At 40.2% G+C, this 26,457-nt stretch overlaps 4 protein-coding genes across 6 annotated transcripts; 2 read left to right on the top strand and 2 right to left on the bottom strand.

The window, feature by feature from the left end:
* The first annotated feature begins 485 nt into the window (after window positions 1–485).
* On the top strand, window positions 486–9,715 carry LOC139976749 (uncharacterized). Of its 2 annotated transcripts, none has more exons than XM_071985470.1 (2): window positions 486–638; window positions 3,269–9,715. In XM_071985470.1, exon 2 carries the CDS (start codon window positions 3,452–3,454, stop codon window positions 5,690–5,692), a length of 2,241 nt encoding a protein of 746 aa, XP_071841571.1. In that variant the 5' UTR covers window positions 486–638; window positions 3,269–3,451; the 3' UTR covers window positions 5,693–9,715. The 2 variants fall into 2 exon arrangements, with proteins under 2 accessions (XP_071841571.1, XP_071841570.1); XM_071985469.1 differs by having other exon boundaries at window positions 488–700.
* Window positions 9,707–14,807, bottom strand: LOC139976748 (uncharacterized). The gene is made up of 2 exons (XM_071985468.1): window positions 14,663–14,807; window positions 9,707–13,299 (listed from the first exon to the last, which is right to left on the bottom strand). The coding sequence occupies exon 2, from the start codon at window positions 13,239–13,241 to the stop codon at window positions 10,797–10,799; it is 2,445 nt and encodes an 814-aa protein (XP_071841569.1). The 5' UTR covers window positions 13,242–13,299; window positions 14,663–14,807; the 3' UTR covers window positions 9,707–10,796.
* A 50-nt stretch (window positions 14,808–14,857) lies between these two features.
* On the top strand, window positions 14,858–17,995 carry LOC139976750 (uncharacterized). Of its 2 annotated transcripts, XM_071985472.1 has the most exons (3): window positions 14,858–14,990; window positions 15,210–15,321; window positions 15,592–17,995. In XM_071985472.1, the coding sequence occupies exon 3, from the start codon at window positions 15,599–15,601 to the stop codon at window positions 17,375–17,377; it is 1,779 nt and encodes a 592-aa protein (XP_071841573.1). In that variant the 5' UTR covers window positions 14,858–14,990; window positions 15,210–15,321; window positions 15,592–15,598; the 3' UTR covers window positions 17,378–17,995. The 2 variants fall into 2 exon arrangements, with proteins under 2 accessions (XP_071841573.1, XP_071841572.1); XM_071985471.1 differs by lacking the exon at window positions 15,210–15,321 and having other exon boundaries at window positions 14,864–14,990.
* Window positions 17,996–19,571: 1,576 nt separating this feature from the next.
* On the bottom strand, window positions 19,572–26,310 carry LOC139976754 (uronyl 2-sulfotransferase-like). The gene is made up of 8 exons (XM_071985476.1): window positions 26,044–26,310; window positions 25,497–25,555; window positions 24,107–24,223; window positions 23,149–23,249; window positions 22,238–22,367; window positions 21,826–21,917; window positions 20,706–20,869; window positions 19,572–20,080 (listed from the first exon to the last, which is right to left on the bottom strand). The coding sequence occupies exons 1-8, from the start codon at window positions 26,213–26,215 to the stop codon at window positions 19,920–19,922; spliced, it is 996 nt and encodes a 331-aa protein (XP_071841577.1). The 5' UTR covers window positions 26,216–26,310; the 3' UTR covers window positions 19,572–19,919.
* Window positions 26,311–26,457: the final 147 nt, after the last annotated feature.

The raw sequence follows: 26,457 nt of genomic DNA, 5'->3' as shown, positions 1-26,457 counted from the left end.
GCTACCGTGACAGAGAAAGCAGTTTAGTTTTGTCTAGTTCAGTGAATTTCAAGGTTTCCGAAGCCTAGTTTAATTAAGTATATTTGTGAAACACTTTCGGGCGCCAGTTGTGGTGGAAGGTTACAGTTGACGGACATGAAACTTAATTATAATGCTTCGTTATTGTGTAGGCTATGCGCCAACATCAACATTTTATTGCAGTATTTCTTCTCTCCCTATGTTGTGTCGTACGGGAGTTTCCCTACATGGAAATACGTATCGCATTTCGGGCTTTCCGCATTGACGCACAGCTGCTTATGCGGTTTTCTTGACCTTTGTACTCTTAAACATTACTATGCAAAAACCTAACCATTAAAGGAGTAGTGATAAAATAGGTTGTTCACTTGACTAAAGAGGGCGTACTATGTAAATGAAATCCTTGCAGAAAAATATATCTCCGACAAACTTAGCAAGAAAAGTATCTACCGTATACCGTACCTGGACTAACATCCCTAAGCTTTTTGGTATGTGTGCTGTACTGTTGGGCCGCATAGAATGCCAATCAGAACCTGAACTTAGAAAGTTGAAACAGACCTGGTGCTTGTAGCTACGATTCTTACTCGGAAATTATGAACAATGCATTTTAAGCCTATTCTGAGGTAGGCCTAGAAGTGATTTCACTTGCCGAACGTTAACTTAGATCAACTGCAGTTCAAATAAGGTTTGCGAAATCTGTTAAGCTATAGCCTAGGCCTAGCCTAACGGATGTTAAATGAAATAACGAAGGCTAACTTCTAAAGGCCTACAGCTTAGGTAGGTCTAACGTTTGGCCTAGCCTGCAGTGTTAGTGTTATATCTATAACTAAACAGTCTGTCGCTATAATGTTTGGGCTATCCATTAAAAGAAAACTTGCTAATAAATATAGCTAAGAGGGTCCCAAAGTAGCAGTAGGCTAACTATATGAAACAGGACCACAAAGGCTACTGACTTAGGAGACCTATTGTAGGATCTGTATGCATGCACGATTGCCCTGTTGAAATCTATTTTTAGTCCAAGACCCTAATTTGAGAATGACCCAACATTGTGAGGTTGTAACTTTTTGTTCATGTAAGTATTTAAAAGAGTCTCAGTTGAAGCATAATATTCTGAGGCTGATGATCGGATGTGTAGTGGGTAAAGTGAATTTGGCGTCAACGTATCACAGTGGCCCAGCATTTCAAAGTTGTGTGGTTAGTTTACTTAAGTAGAAAAAAAAAAGGATCAGGAGGGACAATCAAGTTCCCATCAAGGATCCCATCAAGTCCTTCCCGGACTCTTTCTGACATATGTATGGTAGATACAGTATATACCATCAAATTATAACCACTTTATCTTCTCAGTTTCAATCTACAAAGCCTTCACGAAAATTGCATTGAGCAGTGAAACAAGTAAACGTCATTTTTGTATTTTGACACGCTTTCATGAATTATGTTGCCGATTTACTAGAAATTTGTTTTTTACTGTAATTTTAAAGTTAACTACAATGCATGTGCAAAGTTAGGGAGTTTGACATCAGTCTGACATTTACAAGTACAATTCTTTCTATTTCTGATAGAAACTGAGCAAAACATTGATAAAACCATGTAGTTGAAGAATAGAACTAAAACCACAGCGTGACATTCAGAGCAAAATCAGCGAGATTTCTGCTGTCGTTATAACCCGTATGTTGCCAATTTACTGTATACCATTATACCCCATGGATATCTATTCACCTGAACACGTCAATGTCAGAAAACTTAAATGCCTCGATTGTAGGCGTAAATGTCTCTGCCTGTTGGTCATGTAGTACACACAATATGGTTGTGTGGCCTAATTTGCTGGCCTGGGGAACACATTAATTTAAATAAAGGATTCCACCATGTGGATAAATAAAAGTAACATGGTATACAGGGTAACTTTGCTGTGGTAAGAGAACCAATGTTCATAAATGGTGGCTCATTGATTTTGCTCTGCGTTTTAGATTTTAACCTTCATCTAGGGCCTATGTTACTTCACACATATGTTGATCAGATTTTGCCAGAAAGAGGTAGATTTACACTTGTAAATTGTCTTGAGTAAGCAGGGTCAAAGAAAGGAAAACTTGCCACTGCACATTAAATTTTATGATATAATTTATATTAATAAATAAATAAAATAAAATAAAGAAAGAAAGTGCCTTAAATTAATACAAATTGATGTTTCCTTAGCTTGCACTGTACAGTACAACTATGGTATAAATTTAAAGTTGCTTTTTGTAGTGGCTGTATGGATAAGAGAGTTGCAACTGAACCAGTGGTTACAATTGACTTTTAAGAGTAAAGCTACAGTTACAATGTCTATCAGTGCAGCTGCATACATATGACACAGTATCTGAAGTATTTAATACAAGAACCTTATTGTGTTTGCTAGAAGTCAAAGGTCATTTGGGGTCACCAGATGTCAAACTGAAAAAACCTTGTAAATATGATATCAAGCAGGATCTTACATCTGGCATGTAATGCCCAAAACTTGAATGCAAGTTCAAGATGATTTTTATGACCGTGTTAACATGACATCAATTCGTTTGATCTGTTATTAAATTATTAAACAAGACCTGTGGGGAATAAAACAACCCTATTAAACTTGGTGGAGATCAGAGGTCAAACTGTGAAGGCCTTGTAAACATGATATCTCAGAGGTAAAACTTTGATGATTCATACTGTCATTCTTGGTTCATAATAATGTTAGTCAATGCCCAAGAATCTTCAAAATTCTATAACCTAAATATAAACACACTTAACTTCACAATGAAAACATGTAAATTTGAATCAACACTTACTTAAACAATATTACCTATGGGCCAGGAATCACTAAGCCTTTCTGGTTTATTTAACTGACTGATATAAATTCTCAGAGGAAAATAATACATCTTCGAATAGTTGCATTTTGTTGTGATGAAGTTCTAAATTCAGAGAATGTTTGACAGTTAAACATCCCAAATGTGTCACAATTCCAGGAAAAAAGAATTTGATTTTTAAACTAAGCCTTTTGGAAGATTATTGCTTTTTCTCCAAGACAATTACTCAACCTATTCCCAGTTGATGATATCACATGCAATAATTTAATCTTTGTGTTGGCCCACAGCAAGACAATGTGAACCCTCCATCTCCCCCCCCCCTCTTCCCCCAAGAAAAAAAGAAAAAGAAGAAAAAAGTCTTAATAATTAATTGTAATAGATCTGTAGTTTACAAGTAAGATTTCCATAAAACCATTTTTCTTTTCTGTTTACAGAATCTTTGGGTCTTTGAAGTTCTTTTTCTTAGTCTGCTGATAGATCCGAGCCTCCACCTGCAGATATGAGGTCTGATCGCCTGATGTTGATGGATGCTTCCGTGTCGCCATAGAAGGTTCTTTCCTCAGCCCAGCCCGGATAAACGTTACATTCAGTAGTCGCAGTTCAAGTGGAATATCAGAATGGAGCCACAAGAACAGGGTCAACCTTTACTGAGGAAAGATGACTTCTCTGAGGAAGTCATCAGCCAGATTCTAAAGAAAGGTTCAAACCAGAAGGAGAAAGACAAAATGCAGAATGAAATCAAAGTGGTGACCCACCTCATCCACGTAATCTGCAAAGGGAGCAGCGAGGCTGAAGCGTGCTCTCTCGGGCCTCCGGTCAAGTCATGTAAAGTCTGTGGAGATGCGGTTGACGGTCATTACGTCGTGCAGAAGCACTCGTTTCTCGAGCCGTCTACAGATCCGTACATGTGTGGCATCTGTGGCGAAGCTTTCGGTCAGGGCTACCTTCTAAAAATCCACTTGGAACTTGAACACGGCTTCGTGGAGAAAGATTCCAATCGGCGTTCCTTACGGATCCGAAACAAATCCCAAGAAGTGAGATCGACAAGACAAGGTGGTAGCATCAGGAAGGAGAGAAAGAAGGGTGAAGAAGAGGCTGGATCAAACTCTGACGTCAGTCAGAAAGAGACCTCGCCCGGGGTAGAACACCGTACGGGTGGAGAGGTGGATAGCGGGAACCAGGACAAGGAAAACGAGTCGCGAGAAAGCGAAAGAAAGCTGCGAACGACTCCCGACAAAACCATCTTGTTGAGGTCAAATAGCAGGGATAATCTGGTGGAGAACGACGAGATGGCAGGAGCAATGTCAGATGAAGAGGGGAGGGGAGACAAGAACGAAGGAAAGGGCAACAGTTACAAAAACGGTGACCTCATCGTCATTAATTTATTCACGGAGGGCGGCACCCTGCCCGCCAAGAGGTCACGACGGACGGGTCAACAGAATGGTGACAAGACCGAAGGTTCGGATAAATACAAGTGCGAGTTCTGCGAATTAGGGTTCCGCAGTCAGCAGAAGAGGGGTGTTCACATCAAAGAGGTGCACCCTAACTGCCCACTCAAATGTCATCAGTGTCAAGCCGAGTTCTCCGAGAGACGGCTCTTGAATATTCACGCCAAGAGTCATCGGAGAGTTCGGAGACCGCCAGCAAAACCCAAAGAGGTGAAAAAGCGTGTGCCGCCCGTATGCAAGCTATGCAATAAGACCTTCTTACACCAAAGTGGCCTTCAGATACACACGCAGAACTTCCACCCGGAATTGGTCAAAGGTCAAAAGACATTCTGCTGTGAGAAATGTGGAGCCATGTTTTGGACTCATACGGCGATGGTCGAACACCAGCGTATTCACTTGGACACCAAACCGTTCGTCTGTTCTCACTGCAAGAAGGGCTTCTGTAGGCGCAGCGATCTCAAGTCACACGTGAAAGTACACACGGGCGAGAAACCCTACAAGTGCTCTCACTGTGACAAAGCCTTCCGTCAACGGCTGCAGATGGTCAACCACGTACGGACCCATACGGGCGAAAAGCCCTACAAGTGCGAATTCTGTGAAAAGGCCTTTGTGAAGCGCGACCAGTACACCCGCCACAGACGGGTCCATACGAAGGAAAGACCGTACAAGTGTAGTCACTGCGAAAAGTTCTTCAAGAGTCGGAGTAACTTGAACGACCACGAACGTGTCCACACGGGAGTGAAACCGTTCAAGTGCAAGCACTGCGATAAAGCCTTTGCTCAGTACACCAACCTCGTACACCACGTACGGATCCACACGGGGCACAAACCCTACGTCTGTCCGCAATGCCAGAAGCCTTTTCCAAGGAGCAATTCACTGAAAGCCCACATGAAGTCACATCAGAAGAATGCAGAGGTTTCTGGAGGTCCGAGTCTGCCACCACCATCGGCAGGCGCGGATGTCCAGCCTCGTTCCATGCCGAGTCCTATGGAACAACCGTCCCAGTTGCAAGAGCTACAGCCCTTGCACAACTTACCCATATACCAGACTCTGCAAGCCCAACAGCAAGCGACGACCACTTCAGTGATAGCGAACGCCAGCGAGATTCTGGCATCCATGCAGGTTTCGATCGTGCCTGGTTTGGAAGACGTCTCCTCTGTGTCGCAGCATGACATAGGCGGAAGGTTCTGTCAACCGGTAGAGAGCCTTGTGGCACAGGCGTCCGTGACCAATATGATCGCAGGAGGACCTGTGACACCGGTGGCGTCGTTCATACCAAACGGCACCATCAATGGGTTCGGCGTCGTGGAGAACGAAGCAGCCGCTGCATGTGAATCGATCGTGGTGCTGGCTAACATGAATGATTACCAACCGATGCATGTCACGCAGAACATGGGTGCGTTTCAGTGAAAATACTAACTGTGGAACGGCACTGGCTGCCCCTCCCGTCCTTTCCCATTTCGAAACTTAATTGCATACAATTGAAGGAGCACCGCGTAGGTGATGAAGTGTCCTCAATGATGACAAATGTTCAGATAGTGGGAGCAAATATGGAATAAAAACTGGAAAATGGGTAAGAAGACTTCAGATATTTCTGAGAATCAAATGTGGGATGAGAGGGGCAGGAAGATGTCGATAGGAAACTCCAGGGTCAATAGATGTGAGCTTTAAAGGTGATCAAAATACTAACAAAGTTAATTAATTATTTTATTTATGTTCATTTCTACAGCTCCTGTCAAAGCATTCTTTTCCTAAAGTATTTATTGTCTATTTTAACCCTTTTTTTTTTTCGGTCCAAGAGTATTGAGGGTCAGAAGCACCAGGAAATAAATTTTAAACAGCCTTAGCAACCTATGAAAAATTCTTAGTTGGGAGGGGGGTGGGGGGGGGGTCGACAGTGTCAAAGTCCTGTATAGGGGAACGCAGCATGCAATTCTGTTCATTGGGGGCTTTGTTGATTAGGTTGAAATTATCAGCTAATAATGGGTTGGTAGCCTGGTTTTTTTTGATAATTTATGAAGATTACTCTAAGCATAGCAGACCTGTTGAGGTCATTGGAACTTTGTGTAAGAATTCAGTGAATAGCTGGGATTGTGTCTAGTAAGCCTATTACAGTACACACATTCTTAGAGATAATGCATAAAATTTACCTTTGGTTAAAGGGGAGTATTCATGACTTTTATTTATTTTAATTACAGTATTTTAATTACAATATTTTAATTAAAATATACATACACGTATATTCTTGGAATTTTTCAAGAAACGATTTTTAAACAAAACCAAGCATGTGCAGCAATTGAGTACACTTTGTACTCCTTACTGTCTGATATTTATACCTGAATAGATCATTTTTAGCTTATGATTGTGATTTGAGTAAGAATGGGTTGATGAGGGGATATTTTGATTTGACATGAAATCAGAGGGATGGGGAGAGTGGGTGATAAATGATAGGTGTTTTAGTTTGGGTGGAGGTTAATTTTCTCAATTGATAATGCTGAGTCACTTTTTATCACAAACTTGTCTGCTGATTGCCAGTTTCATCATATTTTACTAATACAAACCACCTTGAATACATGTGTACATTATAATGTGTTTTTTCTGTTCTGTTTTATCACAATAACATAATCATTGAACCATTCTTTAAAGCTGAGTTTTATGCATTGAAGTTGCAAACACTCTTCCATAAGGCATGGTATCTGAAGGCATATTTTACTTTTAGCTTAGTGCACCAAAGTCACATCAGATACAGTGAAATTAGGCAAAAATTTCAGATCTGTACATTCAATGTATGGAACACAGCCTTTTTTTGGGGTATATTGCACTAAAAGGGTGTGTAACTTGATATTGAACACCACCCAATGGTATGTAGTTTAGTTGGTTTTGATGGACGAGTATCCAGGCGCGTAGCCAAGGGGGGGGGCGGCGATGGGGGCAGCCGCCCCCCCTTGAGCATATTTTTAATTTTTTTTTTTAATGTTTTTATGATATCGCTAGTATTTTCAAAAGAGAAAATGCTAAGATGCAACTTTCAAGGCCTGGGAAGTGCCATTTCCAGCAGTCTGGGAGGCATTTTCAGCCAAAATTTTCTTGTACGCTTCGCGCCAACCATGGTGGCGCTACGCTTAGATAGTTTGTAATGCCGAATCTACAGTTTCGCCCCTCCCTTGGCAAATTCCTGGCTACGCACCTGCAGGTATCCAGTCCTCGGCCCACTGGGGCAATGAAACATAATTTGCAGAACAGTGGAAAATGCACTGGTATCCAAAGATAACGTATGTTAGTATGAAATGGCTTTGTCATTGATACAAAGTTTGCACCTGAGCCCAATGGGCTGCAAGGTTTGTAGCCTAATGCAAAATGGGCTGCAAGGTTTGTAGCCTAATGCAAAATGGGCTGCAAGGTTTGTAACTTTGTATTGTAGCAACATGCACTGGTATCCAATGATAACTGTGTACTTGTGTGTATATGACATGGCTTGGTCAGTGATACACAGTTTGTAGCCTAAAGTGAAAATGCCTGCAAAGTTTTAAGCTCAATGTAAAATGCACTGGCATCCAATGGTAATGGTAGATATATGTGAATATGACATAACTTGTTCAGTGATACACAGTTTGTAGCCTAATGCAAAATGCAGCTTGAACCTGTAGGCAAAAAATATACAAGCAGTGGTACAAGATGGAATTACCGTACACAATTAATTTGTGCAATAGGTTTTATATTGTTGACACGTCGTTGCTAAGGAGATACAATCCATTGTGTCGTAACATGCATAATTTCAACTAGCCACTATTTTCTCTTTTGAATGACAAAAAATATCCATAACAATCAAATTTACAATATTAGCATTTTAAAGAATGAAAGACAATGTAAAAGGTGTCAGATTTGGAAGTATGTATTTTGGTGACAAGTTTTGGAATATCTTTTTATTAATTTATTTTTACAGAATTCATATTAATTTTGTGACTATCTGGTATGAAGACACAAACCCCCTACCCCCATCATTGATCTATGTGATATAATTTGCCATGAACAACAGATTTGAAGAATCTCATTCCATTTGGGAGATAAAACAGATTAAATGTTCCTTCACATCAAGGCCAAAGACTTGATGGCATAGATTTTAGTGTCAACACTGACAACATTTTATGTCCCTTCTGTTACTGTAGCTTGTCATTCAGCCTCTGAAGAAGATCCTGCAAGGATCGAAACGTCAGGCCTTCTTACTTTTACACATTCTATTACACAGGCTCTCTAGTGTATAAGCAGTTTGCTAACAGTTTTGTTTTATTTTGACTTAACATTTTATGTTGAAAATAATGAAGGAAACACCAAAAGAGAAAACAGGTTTCTGATCCTATAACGACACTAAGATACATCACAGATTTACAAAACGACAGATCCCAGACGTGAATATTAACTAGAATATCTCCCAAATGGAGCATGAGTTTTCTATAAAGCTGTGTGAGAGTGTGTGTGTGTGGGGAGAGGGGGAGGGTGTGGTTAGCAGGGGGCACCTGCCCCCACTTTTTTCCAAAATAGCAATTGTGTCTTACTGGCAAATAAAATGTGCCCCTTTGATGAAGAACTGTCTTTTGGATATCTTAAGCCTTTGTTAATTTTAATATTTTATGTTACTTATTTATTTTTAGTCTGTACATGCTATTTTTAAGATGGCATCCCATATCTTTTTGTAGCATGGTTAACAATAAACAATCTCAATAAATAGTATTGATAGCATACTAACACATCTTATATATTTAAGTGATATGGCTGGTGTGTGTCGGTTTATAGCATAACGAGTGGTGGTTGTGGAATGAGAAAGTGCCCCTCTGATGTTGTGCCAGCCCACTTTTTGGAAGCTTCCTACCCCGCTGGCGGTTAGTCATACTAGCTTTAAAGATAAACGTGGTGTTTTGTGTCTCCTATAGGGTTTTTGTTAATTGGAGTTCAATAAGCAGTCATGAGTTTTGGTACCATGCATGATGCAATGCTTGTTTATTGCTGTTGAAATTCGCTGTAGTACTGATATGTGTTACGAATCCAGTCAAATTTAAAATATCATTGCTTGTTGGTGAAAACCTAAGCATGTGAGGAAAGGAAAAGGTGAGAAGTAAAGTGTGCAGGACAGTGGGGGGGGGGTGGGGAGGGGAAAGTTGAGAAGTAAAGTGTGTAGGACAGTAAGACAAAGGGAACATATATCCCACCACGCAGAAATGCAGTGGTACATAGGATAATTTTCTCCAAATATTATTTTGCTACAATTTTAATACATACACCTTAATAATAAATAATGTAACAATGTTTTGTTATATATCGTAAAGGATAAAACGGAACATTTTTATTTGCCATTATTTGTGACTTTTGGTATTAGTCATATTTTTGTGAATTGTATTTTAATCAGTATTATAAAATAATAGTCATGTGTAAGTTCAATTTTCCTCATGTTGTGTCTTCATTTTGTCTTTATTCTTTTAAGAGGATGACATCACAGAAGAATGATTATTACTTACCACCCAGCCACCAGATTTCAAAATTGGGTGAGCCAAATTAACGCCTCCCCCTGCCCCCTCCAACTGATTTACGAGGGGCTTGAACCTTTGTGAAAGGACAAGAGGCAAATCAAGGATCCAGCCATCACTGAAGCGGACTCCCATTTATGGGGTCTCCTCTCGCAGCATAAAATTTAATCTGGCGCATTCTGAGGCATATTTAGCCTATCAAAGTAATAAATACACATTTCAACAACCCCTCCCCCCACCCCACCCCGACTCATTTAAATTGGGGTTTGAAACCTTTCTGGCAGGCAAAAGGTGAATAAAGGATTTTTTATAAAGGAGGGGTCTCTGCAATACAATGGAGGTGATTAACACGTAGGGGTGTCTGGCGGTCCTGTCTCAGCAAAAAATTAAAACATTTAGTCGTCAAATGGTACATTCTGAGGCACTATCAATTTCGGTTGTGTGAATAAATACTTTGTGCTAAGTTGAAAGAATAAAACAGGTGCAGGGAGGTGCGCCTGTAGTAGTTGCTGAGTGCAAAAAGTCCCCCGAATGATCCATTTTCTCCTGATGACTAGTGGGCAGCCGTTCCTCCCCCCCCCCATCCACTAATGCATATTAAATCCAGTACCTGTTAATCACGTCATTTCAGTCCATGAAATTTACCAAAAACATTACATCCACTAAGGTAGCTGAAGGAGGAACACATTTAGCAACTCATGCATTTAAGGATCTCTGCAGTTTTCAAAACCGTGGTTGGCTTGATATTTAGGGTACAACTGCTTCTGTATGATATCGTACGTATGGTAATGTGACATAAGTCAGGTATGGTCTAGTCACCCCCTCTTAATTAAACTATGGCTATGATATTAAAAGCCAGTACATAAATTTTCCAACTGTAATAATATGCATAATTTGACATTCTTATCCAGAGAAATTAACATATTTATAACCAGCAGTTCATTTTTCTTGGTTTCAGAATTGGGTTAAGTATCCAAATGGGAGAAGATGCCAAATTAGCTGGTTAAATTATTCACTATCATCGAAAATGAGTCACCTAGAGTTTGATGCTCGGTCGGTGTTAGAACCGAACCGACGTCGATTGACAGACAAGTAGCAACGATGGAGTCCACAGTTGGGTTTGATTCATGCGTGGGAGGGCGCCCTTGCCTGACGGTTATCGCCAGACCATGCTTTTTTTCCATGTGCACTTTCCTGCTTGTACTCCGCGTGAACTTCGCGCTGCAGACGGTACACTCGTACGGTTTCTCCTGACTGTGGATGCTTCGGAAGTGGTCCGTGAGATTGCTCTTCTGAGCGAAAGACCTCGAGCAACTTCTGCACTTATAGGGCTTCTCTCCCGTGTGCAGAAACTGGTGGGTCTTGAAGGACGTCCTCGAGGCGAAAGATTTCCCGCAGAGCGGACAGACGAACGGTCTCTCCTGCGTGTGCGTTCGTTCGTGCTCCACCAGCTGCGGCTTGGCTCTGAAACTGCTGCAACAGTAAGTGCACTTGTACGGTCTCTCGTTCGTGTGCGTCCTCTCGTGGGACCGTCGGCCGGTTGTGCTCGGAAACATCTTATTGCAGAATTTACAGGTGAAGGGTTTTTCGCCTGTGTGAGTCCTCCTGTGGAGTTTGAGGTACGATTCTTTCTTGAATCCCTTCTCGCAGGTCTCGCACTGATAAGGCTTCTCGTCGGAATGGACCAGAGACTGGTGCGATTTCAAGGCGCTCTTCGTCCTGAAGAGGTTACCACAGATCTCACAGCAGAATCGTTTCTCTCCTCGGACGGCTTCCGGATGAAAAGTCTGCATGTGTATCGCCACGGCGTTAGGGGCCCTGAACACCACTGAACACACACTGCAGCTATAGCTGTCCAGCTTGGGTTTCTTGGGTGGTTTGTTGTGTGTTCTGATGTGGTGCTGCCATTTGTCCTTCTCCGTGACCTTGTATGACTTCTCGCAACCCGGACACTGAAAGACGGCGTTGGGGTGCGACGCTACTCTGTGCTTGTACCTGTACTTATTACTGGTAAATAGATCCTCGCAAAACTCACACTTGAACGTCTTGTCATGTTTGGTTTTGCTCTTCGCAAGTCCTTTGTCTTCCTTCTCCTTCACTTTCGACTCCATCCCACTATTTCTGACAGAATCTAAACATTCACCTTTCAAATCCACTCTACTTATAACTTCTGGGAAAGATTCATCTGACCTTTCACACTGTCTTTGCATATTCATAGACTCAGTATCAGACTTTGTGCTTAATTTAAGTTTTTCTGTCTCTGTTTGTCCTCCATCCTCATCTGGTGTTGTTGTTATCTTTTCGTTCTTCTCAGTAGATGCCTTGCTCTCATAATTCTTTCCATGGTCTTTGGTCATCTTGTATTCATTCCCTAGTGAACTCTGCAGCAAATTCTCTAAATACATATTGTCAAGAGTTCTCCCATTTTGTGGCTCATCTTTCGGTGACATTATCGGTAAATCTTCTCTGGCTTCTTTTCTCTTTGGGAGATCGAAGTTCGACTCTCCTTGGATACTTCCATCAATTTTTGAACCCTGCATCATCTGCAAAGTATGACAACTCAAAACATGTTCACTAAGGTTCAAAGTTGAATGAAAAATGTCTCCACAAATACCACACATATAGGGGTTAACTAACAGTTCTTCCATTATGTGCTTCCGCATTGCATAATTTAGATGTTTGTTTGAAGATGAACTGGAACAGTACGCTATATGGGCTACTTGGGTAGGCTGAAATGTTCTTGCACTAATATCTGTTGACATACTAGATGGTTCACATGATCGGTTTAAGTTTGTAGCTGGAACAGTACAAAGTTTTTCCACAGATTCTGGCTGACCAGATAAAAAAGCTGGGAGTGTATTTTGAACATGACTGTTTGAGATTACTAAATTGTTGCCTACTGCCAGAGAATCTTGGCTGCAGACTGTCGCTCTATCGTCTGTAACTGAAGTAACATTTCCTTCTGTCCTTTCTTGTCCATCCAAATTCTCCTCATCTAGTACTTCATATCTTCTGCCTGCAGTTCTCGTCAACAGACATGAGTCCGATATAAAGGCTACCTCGTCCACCAAATTGCCCCTTTTCGATTCCGTTTGTAAAGTCTGCTTCTGGAAGAGCAGGTTACCTCCTGCTTTATCATCTGATAGGGTGGTTGGTATACTATCTTCAGTTTGGTGAGCATGAAGACTATTTTCTACATCATTCTCTATCTCTTCTATCGATCCTACTATTCTCTGGATGTTTGCAAAGCTGTGTTCGTCTGACTTTTCATTGGCTGGGCTGTCATTTGAGGTAGCGACAATTGGCTGTGTTGAAATGCAACTCTCTGTTTGGAGTTGCGGTATACCGGATACTATCTGTCCACCAGTTGCTACCGAACCCACGCTTAAAGACTGAGTGATCAGGCCTAACATCTCAAGAACTGTTGCTTCTGTTTCCATGGTAGGTAATTACAAATCAGGAGGTCGCAATGATTTCTATACCTTCACATCTTTAAACCTGAAGAAGAGACAAAACAATAATACACAAAAATTAATACTCAGGGTTTCATGAATGTAGCGTCAAGAATTATCCAAAGAGGCATGGCCTGTACACAACACTGATCAGATCAACCATTTTCAACATTCATTCCAAACATACTGTAGAAACCTCACAATATAAGTAAACACTCTTGTTAAATATCTGCTTTACCTAAGTAAAATATTCTGTGCGTGTTTTGTCCCGTCTGTTACTGTTACTTGTCATTTAGCCTTTGAAGAAGATCCTGCTAGGATCGGAACGTCAGGCCAACTTACTTTTACACATAAAATATTCTACAGTATACCCTTGAAAGACCTTTGAAATAAATTTAAATGTCAGCAATATTTACTTTACTATAGAGGCAAGATTTGTTTGGAATTTGGTAGGCTACCTTAAGAATTTCAGTGTTGATATCAATGTACGAGAATCAAAAACAAACTGAGTGTTGGTAATGATTTTTTTATAGCGAATTTGGTCTCCAAGAAATCCGCCTGTAAAAATAAACTGTGTTTGCAATGCTTCTTTAAAGATAAATTGATGATAAATATTGTCAGCTTCTCAGTACATGCCTAGATATATGTTGATTTTAATCCTCTGTTCTATAAATGTTAGACGAATATGCAAAGACATGTATTTGGATGGCATTCAACACCATAAGTAACTTCATTTAGAGACAAAACTTTATTATTTTTAATTATTACCTCTTATTTTTGGGGAAGCACCTGTGGTCTAAGAACTTTGCATCCATCAGAATGATCATACTGTTAAGTTCGATCATATTAGTTGCTGTACATTATACTACCTGGGTTACCATATTTTATCAGTAAAAGAAAAACAAGTTGTCATGCCCTGGGAAAATGGATCTATGTTTTTGAGGCTGGTACTTAGGCCTGCATGAAAATGCAAAATGGTACTGCAACTGATTTGAAGATAGGACGCTCAATCTCAAAGTAAGATCAGAAAGTGTGAAGGACTGTTGCTATTAACAATTTGCCTTTCTGGCCTAAATATAGAGTAGGCCTTATCCAAAGTCAGATCTGTAAGATACACTTTTCTTTACATTAGGCATAAAAACAGGAAAAGAAGGTGCGGGGGGGGGGGGGGGATACGGGAAAATCCCTCCTATAGTATAGACTGACCCAAGTCCTCTTGTGGACTGTATTAGGCCTTAACATGTAGTGGAACTGGTGTCTGTAAATACTTTAAGCCTATATTGTCATCAGCGTATACATGTAATTATTGTATGCACTACGACACGATTGCCGCCTTTCCCATCCTTTGAAATATGTTTTTGACATTTGGTGGGCCACTAACGGCTTGCAAGCGTACGTAAGTTACTTACAAATATAGCATGGAACTTGAAACTGAGGGGTGTAAGCTTCCGCCTATCTTGGAAGTTGGAGCCACTGAACCTGAGTTCCTGTACTCTATACAGCAACCTAAATTAGTGGACAGCATAAACACCACTGCACACCGATGGCGAAGGCAATCATGAAAGTACGGTAGCGTAGAAACGACGTTGGATTGATGTCTCGTATATTAGATGTTAATGTTGATGGTATTGCACGAAAGTAACATACAGGCTACACTCCGTGGTATCTTTGCTCTTGTCACTGAGATTTCCACATATAACCAGCATAACCAGACTGACTGCAATGAGAAATTCAATGGTTAGTATTGTTTTGGTACTTTTTATTAAGCTTAGGTACTTTATATGATTAAAATAGGCATTTTTAAGAAATTATATTACATACTGTAACAGCCAAACGTAATAATCAGTTCCATTAAAATGTTAGGCGGCCTAGGTCCTAAATTGTTTATTAGCAACGTACATGATCCAGTTTAGCGAATTGTTATAACAAACTCACTGGACTTGTTACCTTTTACAGTTCACTAATGGATCAACAGACCGAGAATTTAATCAAGGCCCTACAAGCGGAACAGGAAAAGGGAGGAGATTTTATAGAACCCTGTCATAGTCTACAGCTTAAACAGTTATAGGTACTGTATGTCAGAAGAAGTATGTTCTCAATTGGGTCCAAAGCCAAAATGCCTGTGTTGTGGAGGGATGGAATTTAATAGACTTTATCTGTTGCACCCATGTACCTGTAGCCTTCACACTAGTTAGATAGGCCTAAAGATATATGTCAAGAAGTGAGTTGCATACAGACACACAAAATAGATACCTGTTTATAAGGAAACAACAGAGACACTGGTCTTAGTTTCTTACAGTACTATAATACAATGTTATTTCGTTGTTACCTTTTACAGTTCACTAATGGATCAACAGATCGAGAATTTAATCAAGGCCCTTCAAGAGGAACAGGAAAAGTCAGGCAATGATCATTGCTGCCCACCAGATCCCTTGGATGGTATTCCTTCAAATCCTGTAATCGGTGACCAAAGTAATCTGTCCAACGTTTTACAGGAAATTTATCACACCAGCAGTTTCCTTCAGAAACCAGATTCTGAGGCTGAAGGGTTGATAGGTTACAACATAACGAGACATTCTGTGCTGAGCGTTATTCAGAATCCTTACATGTGTGCCATGTGTGGAGTCGTATTTGCTTTCTCTGGGAATCTCACTAAACACATAAGAACTACACACACTGCATTGGAAGATCCAACAGTACAAGTGAAAAAAGTAGAACCAACTTCGACCGACGAAAAGATCGGGAAAGCAAAGAAGAGGGGTAGACCTCGAAAGACAGACTCGGAGAAAAGCGGCGGAAACAAAGAAAACAAAGACCAGGTTGGGATAGAGGTCAAACACACAGGTGAAGGTTCAGAAGAAACAGGTAGTCGGCCACGACGAGAGAGAAAGGTTCCAAAGAGGTATCAGGATGATGGAGGCGAAGAATCAGTTATTGACGAAGACAAGACAACCACACAAGAAGATGGAGATGATTCGGACAAATCTAAAGGAGTGGAAGGTCATGATGCAGATCGGAGCGAGGATGAAGTTGAGAAACCTGTCAAGAGGAAAAAGAAAAGGAAATCCCTTCCAGTCGAGATTGAAAACGCTGATGTTGCCGACGAGGTAATTGGCTTAACCTCAGAGATTTACAAACCGTTTCCGTGTGAATTTTGCGCTGAAATTTTCAGGAGTTTCAAACAACGTTCTGACCATCGTCTTCAAGCGCATGAAAATGAAATTTTGAAATGCAAAGAATGTGCAAAGCTGTTTCCGTTGAACAAGTTCTGGCTATATCAGAGACATTGCCAAACCCACGAGAGGGCCAAGAAAGCCAAGGCCCGTCGAAGGCCAGAGGGGGAACTGGTCTGCAACATCTGCGGGACATCGGTGACCACAGCTGCCTGTCTGTCCATCCATATACAGCATCTCCATCCCGAGGCTGTTCACATCGACAAGCCTTTCCGCTGTGCAGAATGCGGGAAAGTGTTTCGAACAAAGTACCTGTTGAAATCTCACGTCAGTTTGGTGCACACGGACGAAAAGCCGTTTTCGTGCAGCGTGTGCGGGAAGGGGTTCAAGACCAAACGGTATCTTGAGATGCATTTAAGAGTCCATACGGGAGAGAAACCATTCGGATGCCGGTTTTGCGATAAATGTTTCCGGACCAACGCAGGCAGGAGGAAACACGAACGGATACACACGAAAGAACGACCCTACAAGTGTCAATATTGCGACAAGGATTATTACACGAAGATCTCTATGTTAGAACACACGACTTCAGCTCACACGCAGGATCGACCGTTAATGTGTGAAATCTGTGGCAAGACGTTCGTCCATCGGGCCAGTCTAAGACAGCACAAGTTTCTACATACCGGCCAAAAGCCATTCGTCTGCCAGTTTTGTAACCGCGCCTTTTCTCAAAAAGTGAATCTGCAAGACCATGTTCGGAGTCTCCACACCCATGAGAAACCCTACAAGTGTAACCTGTGCGAGATGGCTTTCTCCAGATCTACTGGCAGAAATGAACACATGAAGAAGAAGCACAAATCTGAACCCCATGTGAGACAGTATTCGTTAGTTAACTTCCACACAAATCCAGTAGACGAGGTTGAGATATCTGGCCTCGAAGTTGAATTCTGAGTCTTTCATGTCATCTTTAAGCATTGCTAGAAGCATGACCAAATCATGATCTGAAGTTCATCAGGATGTGTTTGCTAACTTTAATGTAATCATAAATCTATTTCCGAATCATACACTAATGACATTATCGGAATCATTACAGTTACGAGCATAACTTCCTAACATATCTTGTAGCACAGTTAGAGACACCTGGCCTTGATATTATGTTCTGAGTGTATTTTTTCGTACTATGAAGCAATGTCAGAAGTATGCATAAATTAAGATCTGAAAATTATCAGGATATGTTAGCTAACTTCTAAATATCACAAGCAGACAAAGAGAAAACATATGGCCTTGAAACTGAATTCTGGATGATTCTTCCACAGCAAACCTACATCATGAATATGTGTACTAACTTCCCTATATCCGAACATGCTGTTATACCCGACCTTGAGTTAGGTTTGCACTGTATTCGCTCATTGTCAGAAATGTGCACAAATCTTTTTTCACAATTTCTTCTTGATATATCAGATAACTATCACATATACCTATACTGTTAGTAGTAGAAGAGTTAGAAATATATCTGGCATGCCGAGGCAATCTGGAAGGGGGAGGGGGGGGGGGAACTACAGGGCATTTGGGGAAACTAGGTGGCATGATATTTGGTGGGGGGGGGGGGGGAGTAAAATGTTATACTGATATGAGGGAGTGGTCTAATGGGAGGGTTTTCCTCTCTCCTTTGGGAATTTTTCTACAAGTAAAGTGATTTAGATGGTAAGTGGTGTTATCTTTTGAAAACTTTACACATTAATGCATTGTGTTGGAAGCTGTTACTAATACAAACAGCTAGTCTACTTCTATGTATTCTGGATAAGTAGCAGACCTGCAGCACTGCCACTGCTAGCATGGACATAGTCTTCCTGGTTGATTCTTTCATATCATGAAATTTGGTAAAGACATATTAGCTTACCTTCAGATATTCTGTGTAGAAGATGTACCACCAGTGGCGTGCCAAAGGGGGTGGGGGGGGGGGGTGGCACCCACCTCCGATCGTCATTCAGAAGGGGGGAAGGGTTTAGATGGGACTTGGGAAAAGGGTTCAGTAAGGATATTTTAATTTGCGAAGGAAGAAGAGGCCCACTACTATCGGGGTCAAGGGCGTAGGAACCGGGGGGGCTGGGGGGGGGGGGCGCCAGCCCCCCAGTGAAAAATGTGGAGGGGCGGAAGTATCATTCCGCCCCCCCGGTTCGCAAGCCAGAAAACCCCTTTTTCATTTTCAAATGAGAATAAAAATCTCATTTGGAGCACCAAATTGCATCTAAGGCCAGGTGAAAATACAAAATTAAGTTTACAAAATGGAGTGGGTGTTGAAGTGTGCTATATTGCACCAAATTACATCTGAGGCCACCTGGAAATGCAAAAAATTCCAAAGGGGAGGGGGACACCCCCTCCCCTTAGACCCCTCCCCCAGGCTGGCCATCAGTCTTCAGCCCCCCACTCAAAAGTACCTTCCTACGCCACTGATCGGGGTACCCTCACTCCCCCCTTTTCATCCTTACGCAAAGTAATTATTACCGAAAACTTTTAGGGCTATTTCTATACACCTAACGTATAGTCACTCTGAATATATCTCAATGCACCATTTGACGTCTTAATTTTGAGTTTGTTTTTCCGGAGCGGACCCACAGACCACCGTATACAGGATACGGCTTTAACGACCCCAGGGCAACACATTAATTGATAGGTCTGGTCGTTTTAGTCCCACCTTCCCCATTGCGTAACATTATACAGGGTATTGATAAGAATCAAAGGTTTACTCGCCGTGAACAGTGAACAAGTAATTAACGCAGAAGAAGTATTGCTCCGAATATGACAGGGCCCTCATTTGCTCCAATTGATTGATTGATAGTGAATGTACTCCTCTGGAGGAAGATCTGACCATTTGCCTTAACACTTTAAAAATCAGCTGCTTCTTCCCCCACCCACCCAACCCCAGCTTCCACAGCCAGCCCTCCAATCAGACGCCATCTTGCTCCCCATCCAGTTCCTCATCTAGCCCTACCCCATCCCCCCATATCCTGCTCTCCATCCAGCCCCACCATCCAGATCGAGGGAGTCGGAGAAGGGCGGTACGGAAGGAGAAATAGCCAGAGGTGTAAAAGTTATGTAAGTGGAAGTATGTGGGGCGCAGAACAAATTAAATAAAATTGTGAGCTGACAATGTTTGACAAAGCTGTATTTTATCACGTAGAAACTTCTCTGTTTAAATTTGTCATTTTCCAGACTCTCTTATCATTGAAAATATCACAACTGATGAAAGTGGAAATTACATAAAGTAGTACTGCTTAACTCTCTAATATGTTCGACAAAATTTAGCATTGTCCTCCATTGAAATGTTTCGCTTTTAATTCACATGTTCTTTGCCTGAACCTTTTTTATGTGTGTGTGTGTGTGTGTACGTGTGTAATACTTGGTAGAATTGTCGATCTTATCTGTAAATCTGCTCGTGAACTATTGTGATCATTCTCGCATTTTTTAGAAAACATGGTTTAAATTTTGAGAATTAAGAAATTTGAAAAGTCTTCTTCAATTCCATAAATAGTTGTTTGACAAAGTAGTAGATCTCAAACTCGTAATTCAGGAATTTGTCATTCTCCATCAACATCTCTATGGTTTTGGTAGAGGGCGTCGTTCTGTTTACAGTTCTATACATATCTCGTCGCTCTGAAAATGAGAGAAAAGAAAAAGAGTTTGGATGAAGCTTTCTATACGAATGAATGTAAAATACTGCGCACTTCATGGCCAGTGGAAAAGTTTTACGGATGTGATGACTAGAACAATAATACAGCAACAGCGCCACTTCAAGTAGGCTTTATTTATAAATATATGATTGGTTACCGTAAATGAAAAATGTTTCCGTCGAACTTCCAGAGAGTCGGGTCCAAACTTTTGAATAAAGTATCATTTTTATCTTTATTTTTAAATATCGCAAAAGTTTTTTTGTTCCTATCTCAATGTATTCCATCTGAATATTCAATATTTAAATGAGTACGGTGCCATTATTACGCCAGTCCAGTGTCTGGTATGCAAGTTTTTAAAGTTTTTTTTTGCTACACGATATGATTCCAAATGTACCTTATTATAAAAAGGCCATACGTTGAAGGGTTTACCCCAAGGAAATAGCAATTCCATCATCAAAAGAATGCGTTTTCTTCAAATATCTCCGAGAAACAAGAACATTTCCTATGAATGTTAATAACGAGGCAAGAAATGCATAATTTCACATGATTTTGATGAATATTCAATGTCGTTTTATATGCATACGAGAACATCCTACTACATTAATTACCTGTCATTGTTTTGTTGTACGCGGACGGCAAACCGTTCATCACTTGTGGGAGAAGTTTCTCAAATATCGCGACACTTGCATTATATTCTTCCAAAATTCCTATGAATATAAAGTGATTGAGGATGTTACTTTTAGCAAGAGCAACAGCTCTTTCGGGATCATCTCTGAAAGTAAGAGAAAATTACAGAAATTAAGCGGAAATTCCATGCGTGTACTTGTACTGTTATAGACCTATTGAAGAGCAGAACTTAGTTGAAAAGGTTTGAGCTAGAATTCTTAGATCCAAGCCCCCAGAGTAGCCCTTATGATGAAACCATTTTGTCTAGATACCATTACGTTTATTGTCTTTTCTAATCTTATTTTGTGCTTATATTGGTTTCATAGTTAAAGAAATGATAGATTTTGAGTGATAAAAGTAGTCTGAACGATTTATTCACTTTCACATAATTTAGTCTTTGTCCATTACATGTTATAAACAATAGAAAATTGCCATTGACAAATTTGTTACAGGTTTGCAAGCAGTAAAGAATTTTTTACCTTTCCTCCAGATATAATGTCCTCCTTTCAAATTCTATTTTACTCTTGCTATAAGTGACAAGAGCTAAGAAGGTTGAATGTCTTTACTATACAAACACACCACTAAAACACAATTATGCCTGTCCTATGTTGTGTCACACATGATGCTTTTTACGATGGGACGATTTTCCTAAATGCTAAATACCACTATATACTGTCCTCCGATATGATACTACAAAGCACTCGTACTGACAGTATACTACAGGTACGAACCATTTATCTGATAGACTGACACTGGTTATTCATACTGTTCGTACTGTCAGTACGAGTGGTCTGAAGCGGGACATGGAAGTCCAGTACAGCAGATATTGTCCCAACATGAAAAATGAATGGTGTTTTTTTTCGATATGAGTGCTGCTTGCGAATGATCTAAATGGTATATGAAAACGTTATCTGTAACACACTGTGTTAGCAAATGTAGAACAATATCAACTGAATAAAGATAGCGTAGGGACTCAATTCGCAAATTAATTTTGAAGTGACAATCATCATTTTTTTTAACAGCGATATAATTAAAGTTGCTAACGAAACATTAAATAATTACCGAACTCTTTCGTCACCGGTAAAGAACCAAAGCAAATTCTGTCTCTGAGGATATCCATCTTTGTTAGAAAGTTCTTCCAGAGAATCAAATTTCTATACGAAATTGAAAAAAATAAGCATAACGTATAGGGTGTTGTAGACCGCGTTTATTTTGAATATAAACATTTAAGGATGACATTAATTAAGCGAAAATTAACTTTGATGTTATAATCTTTAAGTCCGAGCCCGGCCAGTTAGGGGAAAATCTACGTTAAACTGTAATTATGTACTGTCATGTTCATAATATACTCAACAACAATAAACGAGTTCAAAAGGAGGTCACAGTGACGCTTTCGTCTCCGGGGTCGTTAGCAAAAAGCTAATCTTTGAAACCTGTTGCATTCCTCTTATTACTGTTATCTTATAATATTTACCTTGCCTTGCCATCTCTTATCAAATTCTTTATTACGTAATCCTCCTGCATCTCCGTACAGGTTGAAGTAGTAGAGAGAAATCAGGCGTTCCAAGGGATTTCGAATCATGCTTATGTGAACAACGTCATCTCTAAAAATAGGAGAAAAGAAACATTCATAAAATATAATTTTGTCCTAAAAAGTATATTCCTTTGTAGGTTAGTTTACCGAAATGCATATTATACACTACTAAAACTAACCGTTGAAAAATTAAAAAAATATTATCATTTTAGAAACAAAGCCACGTTGTGATTAATTGAAACTACTTCACGCATAGACGGCGCATGCGTAATTTTTTACCATCTGGCCGCATTTCTGTAGAATGTACTGTGACTATGTACAGAGAGGTCAATACAACGGTGGTGTTTTTAAACGGACTATCTAATGAAGCAACATGAAGTACAGTAGAATTTCAATGGCATGAACATTCGAGAAGACATGCATAGCTCACATATTTAGTATAACCTTGGTATTTCTGGGGTTATTTGGCGACTCGTACGAAACCAGCTCCTTTTGGTACCAAGGATAAATCAGCACTTTTAACCTCTCAGCCTGCCGGCGAGTCGACTTCGAGTGGTGCACCGGTTTCGAGCCAGTAAGCCAGTAGGGCCCCTGTCATACGATTATGAATACCATGAAGTAGATGGATTTACTTCAAACCTTTCAAAAATATTGACACGTGTATTTTCAGGTAATAATTTGCAACTTTGTGAACATTTTAGCATTATATATCCGCTTTCATATCACTATATTAGTCCATCTAATATGAATGCTTGTGATAAATGAGGTAAATTTTGAAGACGAAATATTGCTCCGTAAAATATCCAATGACAGGAATAACATTCAATATCAAGGCAGTATACTTTACGAACCTGGCGTATATGTTGAATGGTAAATGACCGGACACAAATCCAGGGGTCTTCATTGATTGAACACGTCTGAGCAAAAATGATGCATTGTATGGTGTAGGGATCTATAGTTAAGTTGATTAAGAAAGAAACAAAAAATATTTAAAAAACTAAAAAAGACTATAAATATAGGCGAAGTAACACAAAGCGGGGTTGAAAGGAAATTCCCTTCAGGGAGGTCAAAGAAGTGAACCTCGCATCCAAATATCTGATCTGTTCTATACTACGAAGATAATTATGATTTTCTAAAACTATTATGGGATAGCTCATGAGTGAATTTATTTGTGTCTGATGAAAGAGAACCAATGCTCAGCATGCTGGTACAATTTGCATACATGCGTTAGGTAGATAACAACATTTGAACTAATTGTATATGTTTGTACCGAAGGCGAACTTGAAGCAAACAAGAATGTGATTGATATATATATATATATATAAATGCATATTGTTTCTCTTCACAAGATGAGTGCACCCACTTCATTAACTCTTGACTTCCCATTCCAGTATTGTCAAGTTGGATCACCCAAAATCAAACTTGGTCAAAACAAAAAGGCAAAAACAAAATAAAACATAACAATTGTTGCATTTAACAGCATAACACATGTCGGTGCCAACTTTCACTTGTGATATAAAATGGGGATAATTTCAGCTCCCAATACTTCAAAACAGTACGAAGGATATGAAAAACAAAGCATCACGCATATTTTTCTTGAAGCATGGAGGGTTCCTTCAATATAGGCCATGAAAGCTGTTGTACTACAAATATTCGAGCATTTCGCGTTTTGCACGATAAGAGTTACATCTTGATTATTTTCAACATCCGAGTAATATTCAATGAATTATTACATGAATACTATAGTTGAATACATTCTTATTTATGTAGGCCTATAGTTGAATATATGTACTTCCCAATTACACTTACCGATAAGACACGTGTCACATCCACATGCACCTCACGCGGCGTGTACAAGCTATAGAGGCTAGATAGTAGTGACCTACTCCCGCACTTAGAAACGGCATTATAGATGACAACATATTTCTATATAAAGACAAAGTAACATTCAATTTGAGAGAAGGATAACATCATACTTGAATTTTTTAAGGTAAGGGTATATGTGTGTGTGTTGGGGGTGGGGGGGGGGGTAGAGGGGGATCAAGTAATAGATGAGACGGAGGGTAGACCCCAATGGAGTGGGGTTGGGATGGGATCCCCAAAATATTGTCAAGCATCCCGAGAATAGTCGACAGCCAGAAAATTAACTTCATTTCCAGTCAAAAGTTATTGACTTCCAAAAACATGTTCATTAAGTGTTGCGCATACCCTGTTCGATACCCCACCTCCCACCGCACCCCACCCTACCCCTACTTACCCCCACTCCCCCTCCCTCGACCCAAAAATGAACAGTTGGGTAAAATGGCGACAAAAACTGAAATTTAGACCAAATTGTTTTAATGATTATCTTGGTTGCTCTGCTATTTACGAACGTTTTTTAAATTCCTCAATTTTATAGCTTTACGTTAATGGAATTTCCCCAATATAAGTCATTCCGAATATTGACATTTCAATTTCACAGAAAACAACAATGCTCCCGAGGTTACGATTAAAAGTAACAACGCTTCACAACAAGTGAAAGTTCTTCAACTTTGCAACAAAATTGAGAGAGGGGCGGGGGTGGGGTGGGAGGGGGGACTGAATCACGCCTCTTATGTTCCCCAGACCGCACTCCTCAGACCCACCCGCTTAACTTGTATTGAAAGTGACGACGTGTTTCCCTTCGCTTCGTCAAGATGTAAGAAACTATATCTTAAGAGTTATAACTAAAACACATTCAGTAAATCAGAAAACATCATATGTCGTTGATATAGAAGATCGCGTACAAAATATAGCCGCATTTGTTTAAATATGATTATCTCGTTTATAACTTCCCAAAGACCTTTAGTAGAAAAGAAAAACCCGTTACCCACTTAAACATTTACAAGCCTAGCCATATTGAAGAAATCTCGATTACGTTTGCAGCTTATCTACTAGAGGGGTCTACAACTCTGTATAATAAATGATAAATAACGCCCTCTTTCATCCCGTGAGCATTCAAAGTATAGGAATCATGGGACTGACCTTTGAAGTCTGTGCTGCTAACATGTACATATTTGTGTACAAATGGTTATCGCTATCACTTCAGCTGATCGGAAGAAGATTTGGACTTGATGAGGAAAATGTTACTTTCCACCGATAGCAATAGAGAGGATATAAGTGGGGGAGAGGGAGGTGGATGAGGGTTGGGGTGGGGGTGGGGTGGGGTGGGGATTATTACCATTCCAGTCTTCGGTATCCCGTACATCCGCGTCTTGTTCTTATCCCTCGATTCATCTCCTGTGCGGAAAAAAAAAACATAAGAAAAAAGGAAGACAAAGACCAAGAAATAAATAAAAGACATAATTTGAGTATATAACTATATATAGGCCTCCTGCTAGAAATGCATATATTGCTGATACTCTATGGTTTATGGTGTTTTACAAAAGTAGTATGACCAGATGCAGTGCGTCGGGAGATGGAGAGAAATATGAATCAGGTTTACTGATCCTGGAGTATTTAGGGGTGACCGGGTGTACACCTACTCTCCAAGCTACTCAAAATGGTTTAAAGTTAGTGATTAGCAAAACCTTGCGTCAGTGTAGACATAGACCTATAGACCTACACATAAAAACGCTGCAGAATGGACCACTTGGCGTCTAAAATACTAATTATCTCTGGTTATATATCTACAGACCCCTTACATATGTGTAGGCTTCTACACGATCCCACGGCCAACCATCAATTTAAAATGAAAATTTAACTTAGATTTATAAAATTGTGAATACCTGATCGAAGAGAAACTGATCGACGTTTCGAGACCCTTTTGAAGTCAGCATATTTCCACGATATTCTATCAAATTTCGCTTGTTCCAAATCGTTGTAAGAAATGAAAAATGACAAAATCGAGAGGAAGAGAAGAAACTGTGCGATAGTTTCTAATGCTTTTGTAGAGGCCATGCATGTAGTAGTTTGTCAATATGTACGGCAGAACTCTCATTGCCGTATGTACGTTACTGATACGGTACGCCTTACAATGTTACAGCGTGCTATGTACATGGGAAGAATTTACTCTTTGTCAGCCTAATTTATGCATGCTTTAAATACACCGATTTCGTGCATTGTATTCAAGAGGATAATGATGTCACAACATTTCAAACTTATTCAGACGAAGTTAGAAGAGCCATTTAACTTGTTATATG

Source organism: Apostichopus japonicus, chromosome 12, assembly GCF_037975245.1.
Source record: "Apostichopus japonicus isolate 1M-3 chromosome 12, ASM3797524v1, whole genome shotgun sequence".
Lineage (NCBI taxonomy): Eukaryota > Metazoa > Echinodermata > Holothuroidea > Aspidochirotida > Stichopodidae > Apostichopus > Apostichopus japonicus.
Note: the sequence above shows the minus strand (reverse complement) of the source record. Positions and strands in the feature narration are given on the sequence as shown.

Coding starts and splice junctions, on each gene's coding strand:
- LOC139976749 (XM_071985470.1), top strand. CDS start 3,452: ATGGAGCCACAAGAACAGGGTCAACCTTTACTGAGGAAAGATGACTTC.
- LOC139976748 (XM_071985468.1), bottom strand. CDS start 13,241: ATGGAAACAGAAGCAACAGTTCTTGAGATGTTAGGCCTGATCACTCAG.
- LOC139976750 (XM_071985472.1), top strand. CDS start 15,599: ATGGATCAACAGATCGAGAATTTAATCAAGGCCCTTCAAGAGGAACAG.
- LOC139976754 (XM_071985476.1), bottom strand. CDS start 26,215: ATGGCCTCTACAAAAGCATTAGAAACTATCGCACAGTTTCTTCTCTTC. Junction 23,250..24,106: donor ATGTGACACGTGTCTTATCG/GTAAGTGTAATT, acceptor ACTTAACTATAG/ATCCCTACACCATACAATGC. Junction 21,918..22,237: donor ATAAGAGATGGCAAGGCAAG/GTAAATATTATA, acceptor AATTTCGTATAG/AAATTTGATTCTCTGGAAGA.